General features: G+C 43.1%; 1 protein-coding gene across 1 annotated transcript; it reads left to right on the forward strand.

The window, feature by feature from the left end:
* Window positions 1-2,096: 2,096 nt before the first annotated feature.
* Window positions 2,097-10,202, forward strand: NPTX1 (neuronal pentraxin 1). Its single transcript, XM_083148833.1, has 5 exons — window positions 2,097-2,687; window positions 3,047-3,254; window positions 4,475-4,719; window positions 5,356-5,535; window positions 5,749-10,202. The coding sequence occupies exons 1-5, from the start codon at window positions 2,235-2,237 to the stop codon at window positions 5,968-5,970; spliced, it is 1,308 nt and encodes a 435-aa protein (XP_083004959.1). The 5' UTR covers window positions 2,097-2,234; the 3' UTR covers window positions 5,971-10,202.
* The last annotated feature ends 13,273 nt before the right edge of the window (window positions 10,203-23,475 follow it).

The raw sequence follows: 23,475 nt of genomic DNA on the forward strand, positions 1-23,475 counted from the left end.
TTATCTGTCTCTCTCCATACCTGCATCATTATCTGCTCTCTCCATACCTGCATCACTATCTGACTCTCTCCATACCTGCATCATTATCTGTCTCTCTCCATACCTGCATCATTATCTGCTCTCTCCGTACCTGCATCATTATCTGACTCTCTCCATACCTGCATCATTATGACTCTCTCCATACCTGCATCACTATCTGACTCTCTCCATACCTGCATCATTATCTGTCTCTCTCCATACCTGCATCATTATCTGCTCTCTCCATACCTGCATCATTATGACTCTCTCCATACCTGCATCACTATCTGCTCTCTCCATACCTGCATCATTAGCTGCTCTCTCCATACCTGCATCATTATCTGTATCTCTCAATACCTGCATCATCATTATCTGACTCTCTCCATACCTGCATCATTATCTGACTCTCTCTATACCTGCATCATTATCTGACTCTCTCCATACCTGCATCATTATCTGACTCTCTCCATACCTGCATCATTATCTGCTCTCTCCATACCTGCATCATTATCTGCTCTCTCCATACCTGCATCATTATCTGTATCTCTCAATACCTGCATCATCATTATCTGACTCTCTCCATACCTGCATCATTATCTGACTCTCTCTATACCTGCATCATTATCTGACTCTCTCCATACCTGCATCATTATCTGACTCTCTCCATACCTGCATCATTATCTGCTCTCTCCATACCTGCATCATTATATGTCTCTCCATACCTGCATCATTATCTGTCTCTCACTCCATACCTGCATCATTATCTGTCTCTCTCCATACCTGCATCATTATCTGTCTCTCTCCATACCTGCATCATTATCTGACTCTCTCTATACCTGCATCATTATCTGACTCTCTCCATACCTGTATCATTATCTGCTCTCTCCATACCTGCGTCATTATGACTCTCTCCATACCTGCATCACTATCTGCTCTCTCCATACCTGCATCATTATCTGTCTCTCTCCATACCTGCATCATTATCTGACTCTCTCCATACCTGCATCATTATCTGTATCTCTCAATACCTGCATCATCATTATCTGACTCTCTCCATACCTGCATCATTATCTGACTCTCTCTATACCTGCATCATTATCTGACTCTCTCCATACCTGCATCATTATCTGCTCTCTCCATACCTGCATAATTATCTGTCTCTCTCCATACCTGCATCATTATCTGCTCTCTCCATACCTGCATCATTATCTGTCTCTCTCCATACCTGCATCATTATCTGTCTCTCTCCATACCTGCATCATTATCTGACTCTCTCCATACCTGCATCATTATCTGTCTCTCTCCATACCTGCATCATTATCTGACTCTCCCCATACCTGCATCATTATCTGCTCTCTCCATACCTGCATCATTATCTGTCTCTCTCCATACCTGCATCATTATCTGTCTCTCTCCATACCTGCATCATTATCTGACTCTCTCCATACCTGCATCATTATCTGCTCTCTCCATACCTGCATCATTATCTGTCTCTCTCCATACCTGCATCATTATCTGTCTCTCTCCATACCTGCATCATTATCTGACTCTCCATATCAGCATCATTATATGTCTCTCCATACCTGCATCATTATGACTCTCTCCATGCTTCATCATTATGACTATCTCCATACCTGCATCATTATCTGTCTATTATTTAAATCGAACTCTCTCCATAATTTACCTGTATCTTAATTTGACCCTCAATAGCTGCAGTGTACACTACCGATCAGGGAGACCATGGACCACAGTCCAAATGCAAGTACTTGGGAAGAATTAGTCACACACCTGCATCCCACTCGCAGTGAGAGAGTTACAGGATGTCCCCAATAGTACAAACCTCAGTTCGTGTAAAACAGATTATGGTCACATAACGCTGTAGTAAAGGGTTTCCCTGTGAAACGGTTGCAGAGGAATCTCAAGAACAACCTTTCAACCAATTTCGTATTTCCAGTCTCCTGGGATCTTTAGCGTTATCGGCCATAATGCGTGAGTAATAAGAGAGCAAGCTATCCCCCCTCTACGTGTGTCTACCTCCCCGGGTGACGCGTAGCCCCCTCCCCGCTATATATAAGGGGCTGGCACTGCAGTAGTGGAGCGCTCAGCGGACAGCTCCTGGTGCTGAACTGAACATAGAACGGGTGCTTCCCGTCACTCAAAGCCATTGTGCTCCTGCACGTCTGATACTCAAGTAGGACTTCTCAGAAGACCAAGCCATGATCACCGGAGCTTGCTGGAGGTGCCTCCTCCTCTCCTTCTTTTTCCTAAGGGGCTCTGCACAGAATTTCGCACAGACGAGGTTTATATGCACTTCAGTGCCTGTTGACATGGATATGTGCACTTCATCCATGCAGAATAGTGGTCCCACAGAAGACCTGAAGACCACCATTCTGCAGCTGCGAGAGACAGTAATCCAGCAAAAAGAGACGATAATGAATCAGAAAGATACTATCGGGGACCTTACTGGCAAGCTGGCCAGATGTGAGGGTCAGACCGTCCTGGAAATCCCTTCCAATGAACCCAAAGGTTCTGCTCCCGGCTCCCGGAAAAAGGAGGCTGGGACTTCTAAAAACACAATGGGAGATTTATCGAGGAGCCCCACTGCAGAGACCCTCACTCAGCTCGGACAGACTCTGCAAAGTCTCAAGACTAGGCTGGAGAACTTAGAGGTGAGACCAGTTGTGTATTTCCCATACCATGTCTTATTTGGAGTATATATAATGCATTTGGTTAAACAGAACCATTATTTTCAATAATGCAGTGTACGGTTCGCTGCAGGTGCCTTGGGCAGGAGAGATCTGATAGATTTATGTTATAGACTATTGTAGAGCGATAGACGGACCTGGCACTGAGTTTACTGTACCGTTTTGCTTTCGCCGAATCTGATAACTGTTTTATATCCCTGTTCTAGAACCAGGCGCATGGCCAGACAATTACACATGATTACCTAAGTCAGCACGCTCTAATGAGTTTAATTGAGAAAGTAGAATGTTAGTGATGTTTGTGACAATCCACTTACTGATTGCAGCAATACAGCAGAGGTAATTCTTCTGTCCAAGCCACCAGCCTGAAAGATCTGCTGCAAACCAAGATAGATGACTTGGAGAAGCAAGTTCTCTCCAGAGTGAACAACCTAGAGGAGGGGAAGGTGAACCTGAAGAACGAGACCGAGCTGCGAGGAAAAATTGAAAGCGCTTTAACCTCTCTCCAGCAGAGGATCACTGATTTGGAAAAAGGTGATGACCACAATATAATTGGTATAAGATGCTACTGTCTATCCATCTTGGGCAGCAGTGGGAGCCTATACAGAGAAACTATTGGTCATTTGGTACAAATTATAAACAGCAGCAGACGATTATTTTTTTCACTGATGGAAAGATTGATTTCGCACGTTCGCTGCTTGTTAAATAGCATTGTAAACAGCAAAATACAATCTGCAACGGACAATCCCATTGCAGCCATGTTTTTGGGGTCAAAGAACGTTCAAAACTGTTCCAGACTGATTATCCTGTGTTTTCAGTTTAATGTATTTCTATCTATCTATCTATCTATCTATCTATCTATCTATCTATCTATCTATCTATCTATCTATCTATCATCTGTGTCATGATGGATCACTGTCATGCAAAGTGGAGATGGAGTGCTATGGGTTAAATAAAAGACCTGTAAGTAGGACCCTGAACATTGCACCCTCCTTATACCACCTCCCTTATATATAATGCTACACTCGGTGGCCAGTATTTAATGTAGCACAAAATTGTTATTAAATTTTTTATTAAGTTTCCTTATATGGCAGCGTTTCTATACCTCCACATAACAACACAAGGGTACAAACTAAGGTGTAATAAAGAGGGAGCATTGTACCTGATAATGGATTGCAGTTTGGATGCTCTGCCAAAACTGCATGAAGCCCATAGACTGGTGAAGCGACTCTTGCTGCACTTACACATGAATCAGAGCCGGAATCATTGCACAGATGGGAGACCTGCCTTGCATCACATTGCCCCACATTGTACTGTGCGGATTGCTAACTGCATAGGACAGAGCGCTGCCTTTACATTGCAGCTGTGTTCACCGGTCGAGGTGACCTGAAGGAAATGTTGCTTTCTCAGCATTTTCTTCCTCCTAGACCATTGGGTCCATTCACCGGGGTTTGTCACCGGATGCCGGCAGAATATTGATCAGTGTTTCCAATTCGTTGCTTTACAACGTTGTATATAAAAAAAAAAAAGTACAAGTACCGAGAGCATTTCCATATTAAAAATTATTAAAGACAACCTCGAATGAGGCTGTTACATTGGCGCCCTCTGCTGCATATCAAGGATATGACATGCTTATAGAAGATACAGTATTTGTTCAGATGATGTCACTCATAAAGATTTTGTGGTATTAGGCAGTGATTCTATAGGAGTGTTCCTGCATTTTATTAACATGCCTATGTTTTCTTTCTATTTAGGCCAAAAGGAGAGTAGACCTGCAGACAAATTTCAGCTCACCTTTCCCCTAAGAACCAACTACATGTATGCCAAAGTGAAGAAGAGCTTGCCAGAAATGTATGCTTTCACTGTCTGCATGTGGCTGAAATCCAATGCTTCTCCCGGTGTCGGCACTCCATTTTCTTATGCAGTACCTGGCCAAGCTAATGAGCTGGTGCTCATTGAGTGGGGGAACAATCCAATGGAAATACTAATTAATGACAAGGTAACCAAACCAGCATCTGATTACCTTGCCTTGTGTTTCATAACTATCCTTTAGTAAATCTCCCGTAGATCTCCCGATTACAGCGATCATTACTTTACAATTAACCCTTGTATAATACTAATACATTCTCCGGCACTGTACACTTAGATCTATTTTATCACGCACACCAGTCTCAGTGACATCATTATCGTATCACACACGATCATATAGCAGAGTCCGTTAATATACAAGTAGGTTTTTGAATTATGGGATGAAATAATCTACAATCCTCATCAAATTCTGTAAAACGCATGGGTACAAATCCAAAGTGACAGCAGTTGCTCAATTAATACAAAATAATAATGATAAAACAAGACAGGAACCACACACACACATATGGATGAGTGTTCTGATGGAATGCTGATGGACATAAAAAATCAACAAAACATTATATGATTCCAATTTAAGGAAAGACCCTTTAAATTTTCTTTGATAATGTGGACAAGGACGTATCTCTGCATCAGCCTATGAACAATACGTGTCCCCATCTACAGGCTATAAACAGACACTACTGACAATAAAAATGTTTCATTTCTTTTGTGTGCGAAATTTGTATAATTCAGAATGCACATCTTACTAATTCATTCTTTTGTACAGGTGGCAAAATTGCCCTTTGTTATCAATGATGGTAAATGGCATCACATTTGTATTGCGTGGACCACAAGGGATGGAGTGTGGGAAGCCTATCAGGACGGCGTACTTAGAGGAAATGGAGAAAATTTGGCTCCGTATCACCCCATCAAACACCAGGGAGTCTTAGTACTCGGCCAAGAACAGGTATAATGGCTGGGCAGTAACTAATACTTATCCCTGCTACTACTACCATTTACATTTAAAACTTATTGCGAGTGTTTCACATATGTTAATAGTTAATTTTTATGGATTTACTCTTTTTCATTTAACATCATTGCTTTTCAGTAATAAATATAGAAACAGTTGCCAGCCATTTACATGGTACAATATTCATTTTCTTCCTTTTGCTTTTCATAGGACACCCTAGGAGGCGGATTTGATGCCACCCAGGCCTTTGTCGGGGAGCTGGCCCATTTCAATATGTGGGATAGAAAGCTGGTTGTTGGAGAGGTCTATAATCTGGCAACCTGCAGCAACAAAGCAGTGACTGGTAATGTCATCAGCTGGGCGGAGACCAACATTGAGATCTTTGGTGGTGCCACCAAGTGGACATTCGATGCATGTCGTCAGATCAATTGAACAGATTATGGATTGGATTTCATTTCTCTGCTTGAAGATATCATCGGCCTCATCTTGCACCCTGCCTTTCAAATGAGGGCTCATCAGCAACAAGGTTGTTTCATTTTTTTATCCTGAAAAACAAAAAAAAAACTACTCTAAAAAAATAACCACCAAAACAAGCGAAATGATAATATTGCAACTTATTCACTTGCTTTCTCCATAAACCACACCTTGCATCTCAGACTTGGAGCAAGAGCTTCAGCATTTTTAGAAAAGGCACGCAAGGATTTCAGCCAGAAAATTTGAAGGGAGATTCACTTTTGTATTTTGGGAAGATCTCTTGACAGTTTGGTTTTCACATTGCCAACTTGGTTTAACCTTTTAGCTGCTGGAGAGGTCTGCACGGGAGATGGCCTACAAGTGTCTCCAGCAGGGATGGGGTTAATCCTGAGTGCCTTGCGCTGGTACCAATATTCAGCACATTTCATTTGCATCCTTTTTAGACTTCTCCTCTTTAACTTACTAGAATCACAATAAGTGTTTGTTATGCGGTTTGTTTGAGGCAATTTTGCCATCTCCAGCTCTTTTTTATTTGCTTTCAGATCACTGTCAGTGAAGCTTTGATTTGAACCGTGTACATGGTCTTCACACAGTTAGGGTTTGGGGACTTGCTTTCAATTCAATAACTCCAGCAGCTGCTAAGAGCATGGCAGACAATGCACCAACCCTCCACTGGAGAAGGGTTCCGACACACCGTAGCAATTTGTGTGGATATATCTTTCCATCTGTTGAAACAATATGTAAATATTTAATTTCTCAGCCAACGCAGTCTTGTTCTCCTTTATAGTCTCATGTGTGCTTTATAAATGTCCTGATAATTCTGTTTTCACCCCAGTAGACTTATTTCAATCTACATGTTACTGGAAGATTATGGTGAAAACGCTTAGAGTAGCTGTTAAAGAGGACGCTAATGAGATTTGATATTGAACAATTTTATTATGTGCAATGGCACTCTTTCTAATTTATTTAACGCCCTTTGTATAAGAAATAAAAAAAAAACACATCATTTTCTTATTCTATTGGGAGGTTTGGATGCTCAATCTGGTTACTGTTTTTTTTTTTTTTTAAGATTTTCAGCACTTTCTCAGCTAGCCATATTACTATAATAATAGCATTTAAATTATAATTTTTCAGTTCAGATATATATATATATATATATGTAATGTTTTACCTATATCAATGACCTATCTTCTAACAAATGAGCCAGCAACTCTCCAACGGTTGTGGTTCTAAAAGATTCAGAGTATGCTGAGTCTTGTAGTTCAACCCCAGTTATAGATCCGCAGATATCTTAATTGATAACTATACCATATATTTTCTATATTTTCTATAATAAATCACTGATACAATTAGGGTTTGTTCTCAACTACTCATTGTAGTAGGTTATTTATGGGTAGTTGTAGCATCATGTTGCTTGTACAAAGGGAACAGGCCATACTTTTACATGACTATATAGTCGACTGAACTCTCAGAGAAATGTACTTTAAGCTAAGTTACCTCTACTACAGGTTTACACACTGGGGGCCTCCAGCTGTTGTTATTCAAGGCTCATTTGTCTGGAAGAACAAGCTGGAACCAGGGCGGCATTAATGCATTAGTGGGCCCGCAGTACAAACCAGATTAGTGGGACCCATGTCCTGCGATATAAGTCTAGCCCTCTGGTCAAAGGTAGATTCAGGGTTAGGATTTAAGCTCGCATTAGGGGCATGGAAGTGTTAGGATTAGAATAGAGAGCCATAAATAAACCACCTATAGAATGCAAGTAGAACCTGACCTAATGGAATTAGCCGAAACAGTTTCCTAATAATATTTTTGCTGTATATCTGGAAGCAAGGAGTGGGTGGTGGGGTGGGGGAGGGGGTTTATGGACATAGAAACCTTACCCACATATTCTGGAACCATTTATGTCTGACTGTAACGTTGCAGTATCTGACGTACTGTTATGTTTAGTCAGTACAACACTCTTCTATCAATGTAGCCATAGACAATCCCTAAAGCTAAAGATGTCAATACACCGTTTTCCTTCTTGTACTTCAGACTTGCACTGATTAAAATATGCCTCTCTCAGGTACTTGCCATTTGTGATGGATGCTGTTGCAATGACAGTGTATTTTTGCCTAATTACTGTGTAAACAACCCCCAGGACATACCTTATGATGTAGCTATAGGGGTAAATCCTGATAATTGCCTCTGGCAAACAAAGATGCTTTGTGCACTGAAAGCCTTCCTCCTTTTGATAACTCAGTGTTCTGTAACAAATGAAACAAGAAAGTTTGCTATATGTGATGTTATGTACAAAAAAAAAAGAAAAAAAAAAAAGGAAAAGGAAAGACATTTACAAGTGGTTTACCCTCGCTAAAATTATTGTCAGGATATAGAGAAATATAGAGAAAAGCACTTATTTTCACACAAATTCTATGTTTTCTACAGCGCGTTTAAACTCTCCGGAGACAGACTAATTGTACATGAAATCTTATTGAGTATTTAGGTTATGATGTTTTCAATAACCTCTCAGTATGCGGACCACTATGCCTAAAATACAAGTTCCCTGGTATTAAAAAAGAGGAGGCAGGAACAAGTATTTTTCAAAATTCAAAACTTAGTATATTTCAAATATTGTCAAAATATCATATCGAGCAACTGTGAACTACCAAGGACTTCAGTCCTGTTAGAGCGCTATATACATATTATTACTACTATTATTAGTATTATATTACTACTACAGTATATCTATGCACAATATGAAGTAATAGCTAACTAGAGTAAATTCAGGCAGCCTCTGGGTTTCAGTATCCTGGTAGGGTCTGCTGGACTTTGCAGTTCCCCAACAACTAGACCGCTGCATGTAGTCTATTTCAGATCAACAGTATACTCTGGAAATGTGTTACTTACCTAAATGGCTATTTTGTTGATGCATTCATTATTTAAGTATATAATTCCAACAAATATTGAGCATCGGTTTGTTTGTAGAAAAAATGTATATCTGTCTTACAAGCAATAGTCAATATAAGTTAGTATCCCTTTATATCTTCCAACATAAAAACAAAGCAATGTATTACAGATAGTCGCAGGAGGGCTGCGGAAGATGACCTGCCATACTGCAATTTCCGCTTTGATGCTGCTAACGTTTACCAATGCATTTTTTTATTGACTTTCTTTCTATCTAATGTGCATACATATATACCCCAGTGCTTTACAGAGGATATTTGGCCATCCACATCAGTCTCTGCGGCCGTAGAGCTTACAGTCTATATTCCCTACTACATGTACAAAAACATATACACACTATGGGTAATTTGCGTCAGGAGCCAGTTAACCTACTGATATGTTTTTGGATTGTGGGAGAAAGCCAGAATATCTGGAGGAAACCCCATACATGCATAGGGAGTACATACAAACTCCACGCATGACTATGATGGAAATTAAACCCAAGCCATCAGTGCTGTAAGGCAATAATGTGCTGCCCAGGTACATTTGTGTACCGTCCAAAATAGGCAGAGGCTAAATTGAGATTGGGGTGTGTGTATATGGCAGGCCAAGGGTGTAATCACGCCATTATTTGGGGGGGGGGGGGGGTTATGGAATGTCCTCTGAACCACCCACAGTTTGAGAGTAATCCCTTAGAATGGACACTGCTGTGAGACGTGCATATGGTATCATCACAAGATACATTTTCATATTTGACTTGTATTTATGGTTTAGTGGTCCGTTAAATCATCCTGCAAGCATGTTAGTGCTGGGGTTGGGACACACAATGTATAAATGGTACTCAGATCTACTGTATGTGACATTTCTTGTTAAATAAGATATTTTTCTTTAAATATCCTGATTCACTGTGGATACTGGAAAGAAATGAAAGAGCAAAATCAACTTTTGATTCAACTTCTCAGACCTACAACGGACAAGTTGGGATTCTCTTCTATGTTTGCTCACATAGATTTCTGGTAAAGAATAATTAGATATGTTTTTGCCGACCAAAGCTGTAAATTCTCCACTGACCCTGTTGTCCTCCATTTTCTCTGCAGTTCCTGTTTCTCTGATTTGTATGGGGGAAAGCCACAAATGAATACCCTCTGTCCGTTCTCTCTCTATATGTTTACCATTGAACTTCATCATACTTTTATGTTGGTTTCACTGCTGAAATTAATTGTTGACTTTATTTTTACACAATAAAAAAAGAGAAGAAGCAATCTGTAGTTTTTATTATGGGTTTGGAATGTCTGCATATCTCCCAAGTCGGTGCTTTTAGCCTACGTGTGAATGCTCGGTTACCAGCCAGTGTCACCATTCACCATGAACAGGTACTGACATTTCCTCTGGCAGCGCATTGCGCTGGCAAGAAGAAATGTGTGAAAAGTGACAGAACCTGCACATCGCGCCCAACACTTTTGCCACTTTACGTAGCTACTTTTGGTCCGTCTGTGTGGGCGCGATCAACATGAACAAAACAGTTGAATTGCACCCCCCAATCTCTCGTCAATTTAGATGGCAGATTGGGTGTGCAAAAACAATTGAAGAGTTGTTTTATATGTATTTCAGGAATTCTGCAATACTGTGGGCTCAATAGCCTCATCTGTTGGAGAGTAATTTCAGTACTCTGAGACGGTATCTGGAGGAATGATCAAAAGTAACTATGTCAACGTGTCGGAATGTCGGCGTGCTCCCTGTGGACACGCAGCATGGTAACAGTTTGATCCTGCTCATTCTCATATGAACCGTGTGCCTGTTGACATGATACACACCCCTCTTTGCTGGTCAGGACACTGTGTCAACTATTCTTTGATGTCGCGAGGTCCTGCTTTCTGATGATCTACTCAGCATTTAGTCTACAGTGTTTAGGTTTGGTTATCTGTCATGCATCTCATCTTGTATTGTTAGCTGTTATTTTCTTAGGGGCCTACACTTGTAACGATGAGCGTTCTAAACGATGCTAGATCACTCAGAACGCTCAGCATCGCTCAGCACACAGTGCTGCACAGCGATGTGCCACTAAGCGTTCTGTCTGGGCCAGATTGCTGATTATGAATTGCCGGGGCAATAGGCAGGTGATCTATTCTGTGGAAAAAGGGACAGGGGGCATGGCCAGCTGTTCCCAGAGTACTGGGCATGCTCCCACAGGCCCATTTATCAAGTAATATTCTGTTTTCGAAAACTCCTGTTTTGGGGGGTTAACCGCAAATATTAAGTATCACCTAAATTTATTAAAGGGGGACCGCAGCAGGAATCTCCGATCCCTGCTGCGATCCCCACTGCAGCCGGCCGCATCCCCCATAGGTTTCTATGGGGAATGCGAAGCTTCCCGATGTGTCAACATCGGGCAGCCCGGCTTCGCAGCCCTGGACTATTGCTATTCTGATATGGCGATAGGCTACCTATGGCAGCGCAGTCAGTGGGGTCGCGGGGGGGTTAGCGCGTAACCGCGCATGTGCAGACCCCCCCCCCCGGCTTCCGGCTCCGGGCACCGCAGGGACAGGCTCTTTTCAGAGCCCTGTCCCTGCGCCTGCCAGATGATAAATCCCGGCGGTATTGCAGGGTACCGCAATGCGATGTCCGGCGATGTCACCGTGCCGGCATCGCTCTCTAATGATAAATGCGCCCCTAAACCCAGGACCTGAATCACGGTTGCGGCGCTTCCCACAGGGCTATGCCCCCGACACAAGGCCACAGCAAGGTCCCGCTTCAGATTTGGTAGAAGGTGGGAGGTAAGGGCTTTGTACACATGTTGAACATAGCACAATATTACAGCAACACAACATACATCAACAATAATTTATATCACTTAATCTAAATGTGAACATACAGAGTCCTGAAAGCTCCTCTCCGGGAGAAGCCAGGTGAGGAGAAGTTGGTGGATGGTGATTGGGGCAGGAGTGGACCATTGCTTCAATAGGTCTCAGCTATTTGTGCATATTTGAGCAAGGCATGGATAAAAAACTCAAGATATATTCCTGTTTTTTACCACTATATCAACAGAGATATAGATAAGAGCAGAAAGACCTTGCGCATGGAAAAAAAAAAAAAAAAGGGGATTGTGTATATATATATATATATATATATATATATATATATATATATATATATATATATATATATATATATATATTGATGTGAAGAGGCAGCACTCTTAGGTCTTTGAAGAAATATTTCAGTCGAAAACACCATAACTTATATCAATGTTTCAGTTTTATTATAAACTTTCGCCAGGATACCAATATAGGTATCCTGAGGAAAGTTTATAATAAAACTGAAACTTTGATATAAGTTATGGTGTTTCTCGCCTGAAATATTTCTTCAAAGACCTAAGAGTGCCGCCTCTTCACATCGCTATCTACCCTCCTCCTGGATTGGAGTAATTGAGGAAGGCACCAGGGCAACTACAAGTAAGAAGGGATTGAGTGCCGGTTCCAACAACCTCTCTTTCTCTTTCTCTCTCTCTATATATATCTTGTTGCATGCCGGCACTCTAAATCCTCAGCTGCTCCGGTGCCCAGTCCATAGCATAGTGTAGTTTTCCAAATAAGGAGGCACTCGGAGACTGTATGATCAAACAATATCTGTATTCAAGGGTTAAGTACTTTCGAGAGCGAACGCCCGTCCTCAGCTGTAGGTGTTTCTGAGGACGGGAGTTTGCTCTCGAAAGTACTTAACCCTCGAATACAGATATTGTTTGATCATACAGTATCCGAGTGCCTCCTTATTTGGAAAACTATATATATATATATATATATATATAGGAAAAAAGGGTATAGAGAGCGCTATTTCCACCACGTGGAATTTCCACCAATTACAGTTAAACACAATACAAAACAATGTGTAATCATAAAACCAGTGTGTTTTATTGTAGTATTCGAGAATTCACATCTGGAAATAATATCCTTTTCGGAATATCAATAACTCTTTCGTCATATATATATATATATATACATATTTGCTGTGGCCTGTGGCCATATGCTAAAATGAAAAATCAGGGGGCTCAACACTCACCATAATAAACTAACACCCCATAATACACAAATAATCAAATAAATAATGGGGTTTTAGTTCATAAATTGATAATAAATATTGCATCATATCATTTTTTGGGGTAAAATAAATATGGCATGGGCTGCGCCCCTGAGCATAGCCAGGCCCAGGCTCTTTGGGCTGGTACTATTCCTCCTGTATTTAAGAAGCCATCACCAGGCTCTTGGACTGTGGTTCTCCAAGTCCCTGCGTGTGGGGAGGAGGCTTGCTGGGACTTGTAGTTCCAAAGCATGACCAATGTTACAATAAATACACACTGACACCCAGAAAAGTATAGCTTTATTAACATATATGCAATTATGCATACACTCATTCACGCACGCACACATACAACAAAAAAACAGCAAAGCTCAAACAATGAACTGGAGAAGCCGCTGTGTGTATGCTCACAGGCGGCTCTCCCCCGCTACTCAGGGAATCCCAGTGAAATCAGTCTGTATACCCTCAACCAGGCAGGTGAGATACGGAGCTAATTAGCTCAAATCTGGTATCACCGCTAATCATATGGGTTTGCTATTTAATACTAATAAGCAGTCAACAGCATATAAATTTGCAATCACGGTCTCTTACTGCAGCAAAGATATAGGGCCTTATTCTGTGCACTCTCAGAGGCAAATTCCTTCGCAAATGGACAAAACCATGTGCACTACAGGTGGGGCAGATGTAACATGTGGAGATAGAATTAAATTTGGGTGGGGTTTTTCTTCAAAGTGAGATCTATATTGCAGTGTAGAAATAAAGCAGTCAGTATTTTCCCTGCACAGAAACAAAATAACTCACCCAAATCTAATTCTCTATGCACGTTACATCTGCCGCCCCCCCCCCCCCCCCTGCAGTGCACATGGTTTTGTCCATTTGAGAAGGAATTTGCCTCTGAGAGTGAACCAGACTAAGGCCCATAGTGCTTTTATTATAAACTGAGGTGTATATAACATGTACATAATTTGACTGGGGTCAGATATTTTCTTTAAAAAGGATCTGCAATAGTCAGGGCCATATTTCCCACTTGGTGGGTACTGCCCGGGGGCCCCACAAGCAAAGGGGCCCAGAGCAGCCTAAGGCAGGGCAAATCAAAATAAAATAATGCTCCAGTGGTCACACTGAATGTAGGGCATGATGTCATCATGCCCAAAGTTATCAGTGAGGAGTGCAGAGAGCGCGGAGCCACCGCTGCAACAGACAAGACAGAAGAGAAGAATTTAGAAGACAGTAGGTAATAGAAAGGTAAGTGAAGGGTGGCTCTTCTCTCTGCGCTCCTCCCTGCTAATTCAGTGCAATCACTGGGGGAAGAGGCCAGGGGGAAGAGGAAGGGGTAACGTACGAGAGGAGGAGGCCCATGTGCAGCCTCCTTGTTCTAGTGCTAGACCCTACTGCGTATGCACAAATCTCCACTGCGTTGTAGAGCCTATGCACTAGATTGCTCAGATTCCACTACCCATGCGCGGATCACCGGAAAATTAGCCGCCATGTCATTTTATTGCCGGCAATTTCGGCAGTGCCCCTGCCGCTGGACTGTGGATGATAAGTATTACCAAAATGGGCGCAGTGTGTACAGTGTGGACCCCCTAGGTCTCAGGGGCCCAGTATTGCCATAAGCAACATTTTATTTTTGATTTGCCCTGCCTTGCACTGCTCTGGGGCCCCCTGGGTAGTAGCCAACCCAGCACAGTAGAAAAGATGGCCACCAGAATATGTAAATGGAGGTTTGTAATATTATCTGCATTACATTTTTCCATTTTACCTTTCTCAATAAACAGGATGTTAAACATTGATCCAGATCCTCAGATGTTTTATAAATGACCCTAGGTTTGTTCGGAATACAGACATTTGACAGGGAGCCAGCAAGGAGTATATGGGATTCTGAACAATTATATTCTTCATTTTCTTCTGTGCTCTATTAAACTTAAAGATGAATAGAGGTTATTTAGATGAGGACCTTCTTGTATTGTTGAGTTATGAAGTGTATCTGGATAACTTTTATCTGATTGGTTTCTATGTGCAGCATCCTATCTCCAATAGAACTCTTATCTCAGTAACTTTACCCCCATGCGTGTGGAAATGTTGGGGTTGGCGCATTACATTAACACAGGTTTGCCTACCCCCCCGGGATGGCCGGGAGGCTCCCGGAAATTGGGTCCCCTCGTGGCCCCCCAGAAAGGTGGACAACAACCCTCCCGGATACAGCAGCATCCCGCGAATCTCCCTGGCCACAGCGGTAAATCACCACATTTTGCGGCTTTTTGAGGGGCAGGGCTAAAGATGCAAATTGCATCATTTAGCCTCCCCAAAGACCCGCGAATTGTGGGATTTGCCATGCTGTGGGGCGGGGCTTGATGAGGCCCCCTAGAAGTGCTGCTGACACTTCAGACGGACTTTAAAAGTAGGCAACGCTGCATTAACCACTGCCGCTGGGAGCAGGCAAGTCATGTGGTTGTAGCCAGAATATTTCACATGTGATAAGCAAAAGGACAATGAATATGAGCAAATGGAGCAGGCAGCATACAGGAGACGTCCCCATGACTCCTGCCTGCTAGCACAAGCATTGGTGAGGTCAAAGAAACTCCAGTAGGTAAGTAGTACTATGTGTTTCTTCTGCCATAAATGCCACAAAGTATCTATCATCTTCTTGCTTTACAGAACGCGCTACAGCTTTAATTATTCTCAGATCAACTCTTTTTGCCTTCTGACCTTGTACAGTCAGTATCTGGTGAGTCTGCAGTTTGTGTTTTAGCTGTGTTTATGTTAAGTTAGAACAATGAACTCATTCCAGATATAATCAAGGAAAAACATTTAGAACAAATACACAATTTTGTATAAAAGTCACTATATAAGAACTGTGGGCCTTATTCTAGTTCACTCTTTCTGACAAAATCCTTCTTAGATGGACAAACCCATGTTCACTGCAGGGGGGGGCAGATGTTACTTGTGCAAAGAGAATTAGATTTGGGTGTAGTTGTACTTCAAAGTGAGATCTATATTGCAGTGTAAAAATAAAGCAGCTAGTATTTACCCTGCACAGAAACAAAATATCTCACCAAAATCTAATTCTCTCTGCACATTTTACATCTGCCCCACCTGTAGTGCACATGGTTTTGTCCATCTAAGAAGGATTTTGTCAGAAAGAGTGAACTAGAACAAGGCCCTGTGTGAGAAGTGCTTGCTGCTATAATCATAACTGCCTACCCTCCTGCATTCTCCCTGAAATAGCAGCAATCTCCCTCTCTCCCTCATTAGTCTAGCAACCTCCCTCATGTCACCTAGCCCACACATTACATTTTTTGGGGAAAAAAAGGAATGAGAGACAGATACATTTACACTAAATCTTCAGCACCATTTCCCAGCCCTTTAGCAAGTATAGTAGCGCTTACTAACTGCTTTGGGGCTTATCTACATTTGGATATAAGTCATTTTTAAAGTTTCCCTCAGATTTAGCAGTACACACCCACACTTCTAGGTGCCACGTTCACAATCTCTTTTTACAATCTCTCCATATATGCAACTAGACCACGCCCTTTGTGTGGAGCATGACACGCCCCCTCAATGTGGTGCTGTTCAAAATGATTTTACCAACTATGTCCCTGAATTTAGTTTTCAAAAGTAGGCAAGTATGGCTATAATCAGGTGTAATAGCAGCTTGTTGATGTTTCCCATTTAGTATTTTTTTGGCTATGGGTAAAAACTGGACCAGACAGAACCCCTGAATGGACAGGCTCCATTCATAAATGGTCCAGGGATGTAATGGTCTGGGGATGTAATAAATAAACAGAACAGTCTGGACCACACGTGGAGGCTGTAATCTCCCCTTCTTCATGTTTCTGGTGAAAGCCATCACAGGTATCCCCCCCCCCCCCAACAAGACCCCCCCCCCCTTCCATATGGGACACCCCTCTTCCTGGTTCTTGTCCGGGTCTGGTTTTTGCTTAGTCCAGCGGTTCCCAAACTGTGCGCCGCGGCTCCCTGGGGAGCCGCAGCGCTGTGACAGGGGTGCCGCGGCACTGTTCCTGCAGCCTGTCAGCCAGGTGGATGTCCGCAGGAGGCAGTGTAGTGAGCACAGCCAGTGTCCCTGCAGACTGTCAGCGAGCAGCTGCGGGGGGGAGTAAGTGCGGCCAGTGCCGTGGCCAGTGTCCCTGCAGTAGCATTTGTGTCTACAGGAGGGAGCGGTGGTTAGTGCCAGGAGGGAGCGGTGGAGTAAAGGCGGCCAGTGTCCCTGCAGCCGCATGTGTGTGCACCGGAGGTGAGCTCCAGGATGGAGTGGGGGTGAGCACCTGGAGGGGTCGGGCAGTGAGCGGGATGAGTCGGAATGAGCCAGCAGCAATGAGCAGGGGGCTGCTTATCTGTGACCTGAGTCAGCCGGTGACAGGGGGGGGGGATTTGAGCAGTTACTTGTGACCGGCAGTGGCCCCGGGAGGAGGGGGGTGAGCATGGGGCTTACCTCTGTGCCTGTAGTCAGACAGTGGTGGCTTTCTGCAGGTAATCTACAGGTATATGAGGGTAACTGAGGTGCTGCATAGTTGGGAACTGAAAAGGGCGATTTTTTGCAACCACACATGCACACGGCACGCTGTCCGTACAAAGACAGCCAGCGAAATTATTGACACCCTGCGGCGATTACCATGCATTTTCTGGGATTTTTCCACAAAACGCAGGCCTTCTCCAGACATTGAGAGGGAGGGCTGCTGCCATCAGCAGTGGCCGCCTTCTCCTCACCGCCTTACCAGCGCTGAGTAAGTCTAGACTTACTCGCGTTTGCTAGAAGTGGGAAAATCATTCGATGGTGAGTTGTTTTCCCCCTGTGTGCATGGTTGCAAACATGTTTGCAGCCATGCACAGGGGTAGGGGATTGAGCTCAGCGGGGTGGTGTTAACCTGCTAGCAGGGCTCCGAACACTCGCAGCCCAGTGAGCAGGTCTGAATTTTTTCTTGGATTTATGTGTGTTATTTTTACAATCACGTTAATAAAAAAAATTCCTTATCTAAAGAGTGATAGCATTGTTTCAACCCATCTACTTTAAAAATAGGGACAGTTCGGTAATTTTTTGGGGTTAAGGGTGCCTTGAAAAAGTCATGGAGACCCAAAGGATGCCTTGGACTGAAAAAGTTTGGGAACCACTGGCTTAGTCACATCTTTTTTCTTAGCTGCAGCCAAACAATGCACACAGGCATGTCTGGAATGATATGCTAATGGAAGACGAGGAATGACATGAAGAGGAGAATGTAAGAAAGGCAGATTATTTGTATACAACAATCACTAATACATTCATACTATAGTGGTAATTATCTAAAAAATGCATTGGATAGCCATTAAAGGATTTACAGAATTCTTATGTAGCTTGAAAAAATCATATTATTTGCGTTCTAGGGAACATAATGCTATGTAATATGCCACAGACATAACATTTAAAGAATGTGGCAGCACTTCTCATTTTCAGACAAGAACAAGGCAACAGAAAAGTTAAGGAAATGACTGGCAAATATTTTTTTCATTAAATACAGGTTGTCTGTTTTGGGGGGCACTGTGTTCCCGGCTGTGAAGTGGATAAGCAGAGACTGATGGGTAATGGAATTGTAGAGACTTGATATAGTGATGGTGCTGTGACAAGGATTACATACATGGGGAATCAGATGAAGTTTTTGATCTTTATGTTGCAAAGCAGGTCACATCATACCAGATAAATTCCACTCTTGCAAACGCTCCAGTGGTCCCTACCATAGCCCACACCCCAGCCTATCTATTGGACAGCTAATCCACCATCAAGAACATTTGCACTCTGCCCTGGAAACGCTTGTATCAAGAGCTGCTGATTACACACCTGGATTTTGCTACTGCTCCAAAACCTGGTCTGGATCCTCCACATTACTCTCGTCTGGAGATGTGCTGTCTTTGCCACAGTGCTTAAACAGGAGATGAAAACTGATATACAGAGGGTGCAGATGAACAGGCAATTGTCAGATACTGTACTCTGACCGAGGTGTGGAGTCTAAACCCAGGAGTCCCGCATGGAACTATACCTCTCCTAGAGTATTATTCAGGCTGTGGATGCAGAGGATATATCGAGAAGTAGGTAGTTCCATCTTTGGTAATGAGGAAATAATGGGTATCAGACTGGCACTGGCTTCAGTATTGATTGTTAATCAGAGAATCGATGGTAGGAGCTGGATATCAGACTGATGACTGATGGTTGATCTGGGATCAATGGTACTTGCTGGATATCGAGCTGGACACCGATGGTTGGTCAGAGAACCTAATGTGCAGATCAGTGTCAGACTGGTTACAGATGGTCGGACTAGGAACCGATGATACGGGCTTGGTATTGGACTGGTTACCAATGGTTGGTCTGGAAACCAATGGTACAAGCTTGGTATCGGCTGCTTACCAATGGTCGGACTAAAGGTGCCCACACACTAGAATGATTTTTTTGGCCGATTTGCCGATTTCCAATAAATCGACTGATATACTATATGAATTAAAATTTGTAATGATAATCGGTCAAAAATCGGCCGATATCGGTCAGATGCGTGCTCCCGCAGATCTTTTGCCAATCTTCTGATCTTACATGCTGCATGAAAGATCAGAATATGTAACAGAAGATCCATAGGAACGCACATGGGATCTTAAGAGAAATCTTCGTTAAAGATGTGTGCTTGCCTGAAATATTTTGTCCAGGACAGGAAAATTGCACTAAATTGCATGCGAAAAAATCGCATGCAAGTTTTTTTTTTTTTTTTTAAACTTGCAAATATAATAGGGTGTGATTTTTTTTAGACAAAGATGGAATTTGCATGCTGTTTAGTGACATTTTTAATAAGGATAAAGTGCTTTTTTTGGTGACGAAAATGTGCAATTTTTAGACGTGCAATTTTTTGTAAAGTAGTAGTAGTTTGTTTATTTATAAGGCGCCACAAAGTGTCTGCAGCGCCGTACATAGCAAACAAAAAAAAAATTACAAGGTAACGTACAGGGTGTGTTGATAAATAGGGGTATAGCTGGTACAACTAAAATCAGCATCAGTTCTGAAGTAGGTGTCGAAATTGTCGAGGAGACTGAAGATGAAGTAGAGGAAGGGAAGAACAGGGCAGGAGCACTGGTGAGGTAAAGAGGTAGGGTGAGTACGTGAGGAAGGAGGGCCCTACTCATAAGAGTTAACAGACTAAAAGGAGGTGGGTGGATGAACGAAAAACAATAGGATAAGTAGGAACGGATGGAGGGGATTTTTTAGACATGATGCGATTTTTTTCAGACATGAAAGTGCACTATTTAGTAAAGAAAAATGGTGTGGGGTCCCCCCTCCTGAGCATAACCAGCCCCAGGCTCATTGAGCCAGACCTGGTTCCAAAAATATGGGGAAAAAAAGTATAGGGGTCCCCCGTATTTCTGAAACCAGCCCAGGACTCTTGGACAAAAATAAGGGGAACAAAAAAAAACTGAGGTTCCCGTATTTTGGAACCAGCTAGCTCACCTCCGCTGTCAGTGCGAGGTGAGGCTGCAGCAGAAAGTCACCAATGGAGCCTGGAATGGTAGAGTATGCTGGTATAAAATTCGTATATGTATTACAGTTATACTTTTCTGTGTGTGCGTGTTTTTATTTGAACATTACATTTACAGGTGAACTACATGTCCAAGGGGGCCCATTAATGCCCTGCCTGCTGGGACTTGTGCAGGGGCTGGCTGGCAACTTTTAGCCAGGGGGGCAAGTCCAGAGCACTGGCCCATAAGTAACAGTCACAGACTGTGACGTCAGCTCCGGCCCCGTTCCTGTTTCTATCGCAGCACCAGAGTAAGTCTTGGGCTACGCACAGACTGTACACACTAGGAAAATCATTTGATAGTAAATGATTGCAAATGGATTTGCAGATAATCGCAGGCCTGTGAAATTTTTTACAGGCTTACTGTACACATTATCGCACATTTTACTTTGGCAGTACACCATAATGCCCACTACACATTAGGCCACACACCGTGATGCCCATTACATCACACCGTGATGCCCATTACATGCTATGCCACACACCGTGATGCCAATTATACACTACACCACACCACACACCGTGATGCCCATTACACCACACACCATGATGCCCATTACACACTACGCCACACCTGTGATGCTCATTACAGGTTAAGCCAGACACTGTGATACTCATTACACGTTATGCCAGGGCTGAACAAATTTTATGTTATTGTAGGAACCAGGATAAAAGTGTAGGAGCCATTACACATTACATCACGTGCCATAATGCCCATTACACATTATACCAAACCACGTAATGCCCATTACACATTATACCAAACACCAAAATGCCCATTACGCCACACTCCGTGATGCCTATTAAATTTTTTGCCACATAAGTGCCACTTACTACATGCTTGTTGCAACGGGTTTCTTGTTAGATGCCAGGGGTTGCATACTAGGGCACCTGCTTCTGGGGCTGCCTGGGTGCAAGTGAGGGCACAGAATGACTTTGACTGTCCCTTTTCACTGCCTCCTGGAGTCTGGGGACCTGGGCACCGCTGGATGGGGCACACAGTGCTCTGCATCCTGAACCAGTGCTCAGTGCTCTGAATCCTGAACCAGTGCTCAGTTCGCTGCATACTGAAGTCCTGTGGAGGCCGGCCATGGCCTGGGCCAGTCACTGGGGCCTGGGTACATAGTGGGGGGTTGAGCCAGTGAGGGAATTAATTGCGCCTGCTTCCGCCTGTGAGACCACTAGTCTTATGTCGCAGCGCGGCGCGACCATCACGTTACATGCTGGAGCAGGAGGGGCCGGCACTGTGACACACTGTCACTGTCCCTCCTCTCAGCTCGTGCAGCAAGTGAATAAGGTATTCGGTGATATAATGCCGGCCGTGTTGCCTGCGGGCGGGCGGAAGCTGCGGCTGCCGCTCTAAACACACTGGACCACCAGGGTCCTTTTCAGTATTTAAACCGGCCCGCTGCGCTAATTGATTAAGTGGCCCGGGGGGCACATGGCACCCTGCCCCCCGGCCCAGCCCGCCACTGGACTTGTGGTACCCCAAGTCTCAGTATGCGAGCGAGGCCTGCTGGGACTTGTAGTTTGACTGTAAAAAGCAATGTCTTTTTAATTTAATTTTACACGTATCAGCCCGGCGTCCACCGACTAGGGATGCTGGGGACAGACCTGGGCTTCAGCCCTGGATGTGTGAAGCCTGAGGCGAACTTCTACCCAGTCAGTACAGGGATCGGTACATGGCGGTTTGTTTTTTTGTGAAGTACGCTTGATGCCTACATGGATTGAAGAGAACGCAATCTACGCTGGAGGCCCTGGTGAGTATGGTTTCCTTCTAGAGGTACCCATATGGACTATCTTCAGGACCAGTGGAGGGACAGATACCTACCTACTGTATGTGTAATGGGACCTTATATAATAAATGACCCCTGGCTTTGGCAATACCCTGCTAGCTGGTTGGGCCTGGTGCTGGTTCTCAAAATACGGAGGACCCCTACTCATTTTGTCCCCATAATTTGGGAACCAGGAACGGCCCTTGAGCCTGGTGCTGGTTTTAAAAAATCAGGGTATCCCCTACTCGGTTTGCCTTGTGATAGTTTTAAACCAGGACCAGTTATTTGAGCCTGCATATGATGAATCATTATCTATTAACAACTGCAATATTTCTGAATGATTCTGTCTTATAAGTGAAGTTGCACTCAGCTGAAAGTTTATGTGAATTGTTTGTCTTCATGATTTACATTCAATGTCTCTATGTAGAATTGTAAAGGAATTCAAATTTATATTAGAGAAAAGTGCTTGCCATTATTTAACACCGCTGAGCTAATATTTACATTTCAGTTCCTCAAATCTAATTTGATTTGGGAAAAATCCCTTTTCATAACTCCCTCTATATGGCCATCTTCCATGCATTACCTCATCCTCTGACTAATGATCACCCCTGAGACAGGTCTTCTGCAATCGCTGGCTCTGATACGCAGCCCCCACCACTTACTACCTCTAGTTTTTTGACCATCTGCACTCAGGCTGTTAGCAACAGTTACTGAGGCTCCATACTGAGTGCAATGGAAATTGGGTCAGTTGTAGGAAAAGCCCTTTTTACTGTAACTTGAAGTGATTACTTCATTCCAAATTGCTGAAAAATGTTCTTTTACTATTAAAAATGTGTAATTCAAAGGAGAAATCTAACTGGTTTAACAATACTGCCTGATACGGATCTGTGATGGTGCTGGCAGAAGACACAGAGATGAGAGAAGATAAAAGTTACAATGCAGCAGTTAGATAAATGGATGGAAAAGAATTAGTACCAATGTAATTAAACTCATTCCAAAAATTCACTGGGATTAAACGAACACAATTGGAATGAATTAATGATGTGGCAGTTAATTAACAATGAGGAAATATTAATAATGTAAAATTGGGCTGTTATGGTGATGTTGAATACATAAGCGATATTTTTGATGAGGTTTAATGA

Source organism: Crinia signifera, chromosome 6 (assembly GCF_055691185.1).
Source record: "Crinia signifera chromosome 6, ASM5569118v1, whole genome shotgun sequence".
In the NCBI taxonomy this organism is placed as follows: domain Eukaryota; kingdom Metazoa; phylum Chordata; class Amphibia; order Anura; family Myobatrachidae; genus Crinia; species Crinia signifera.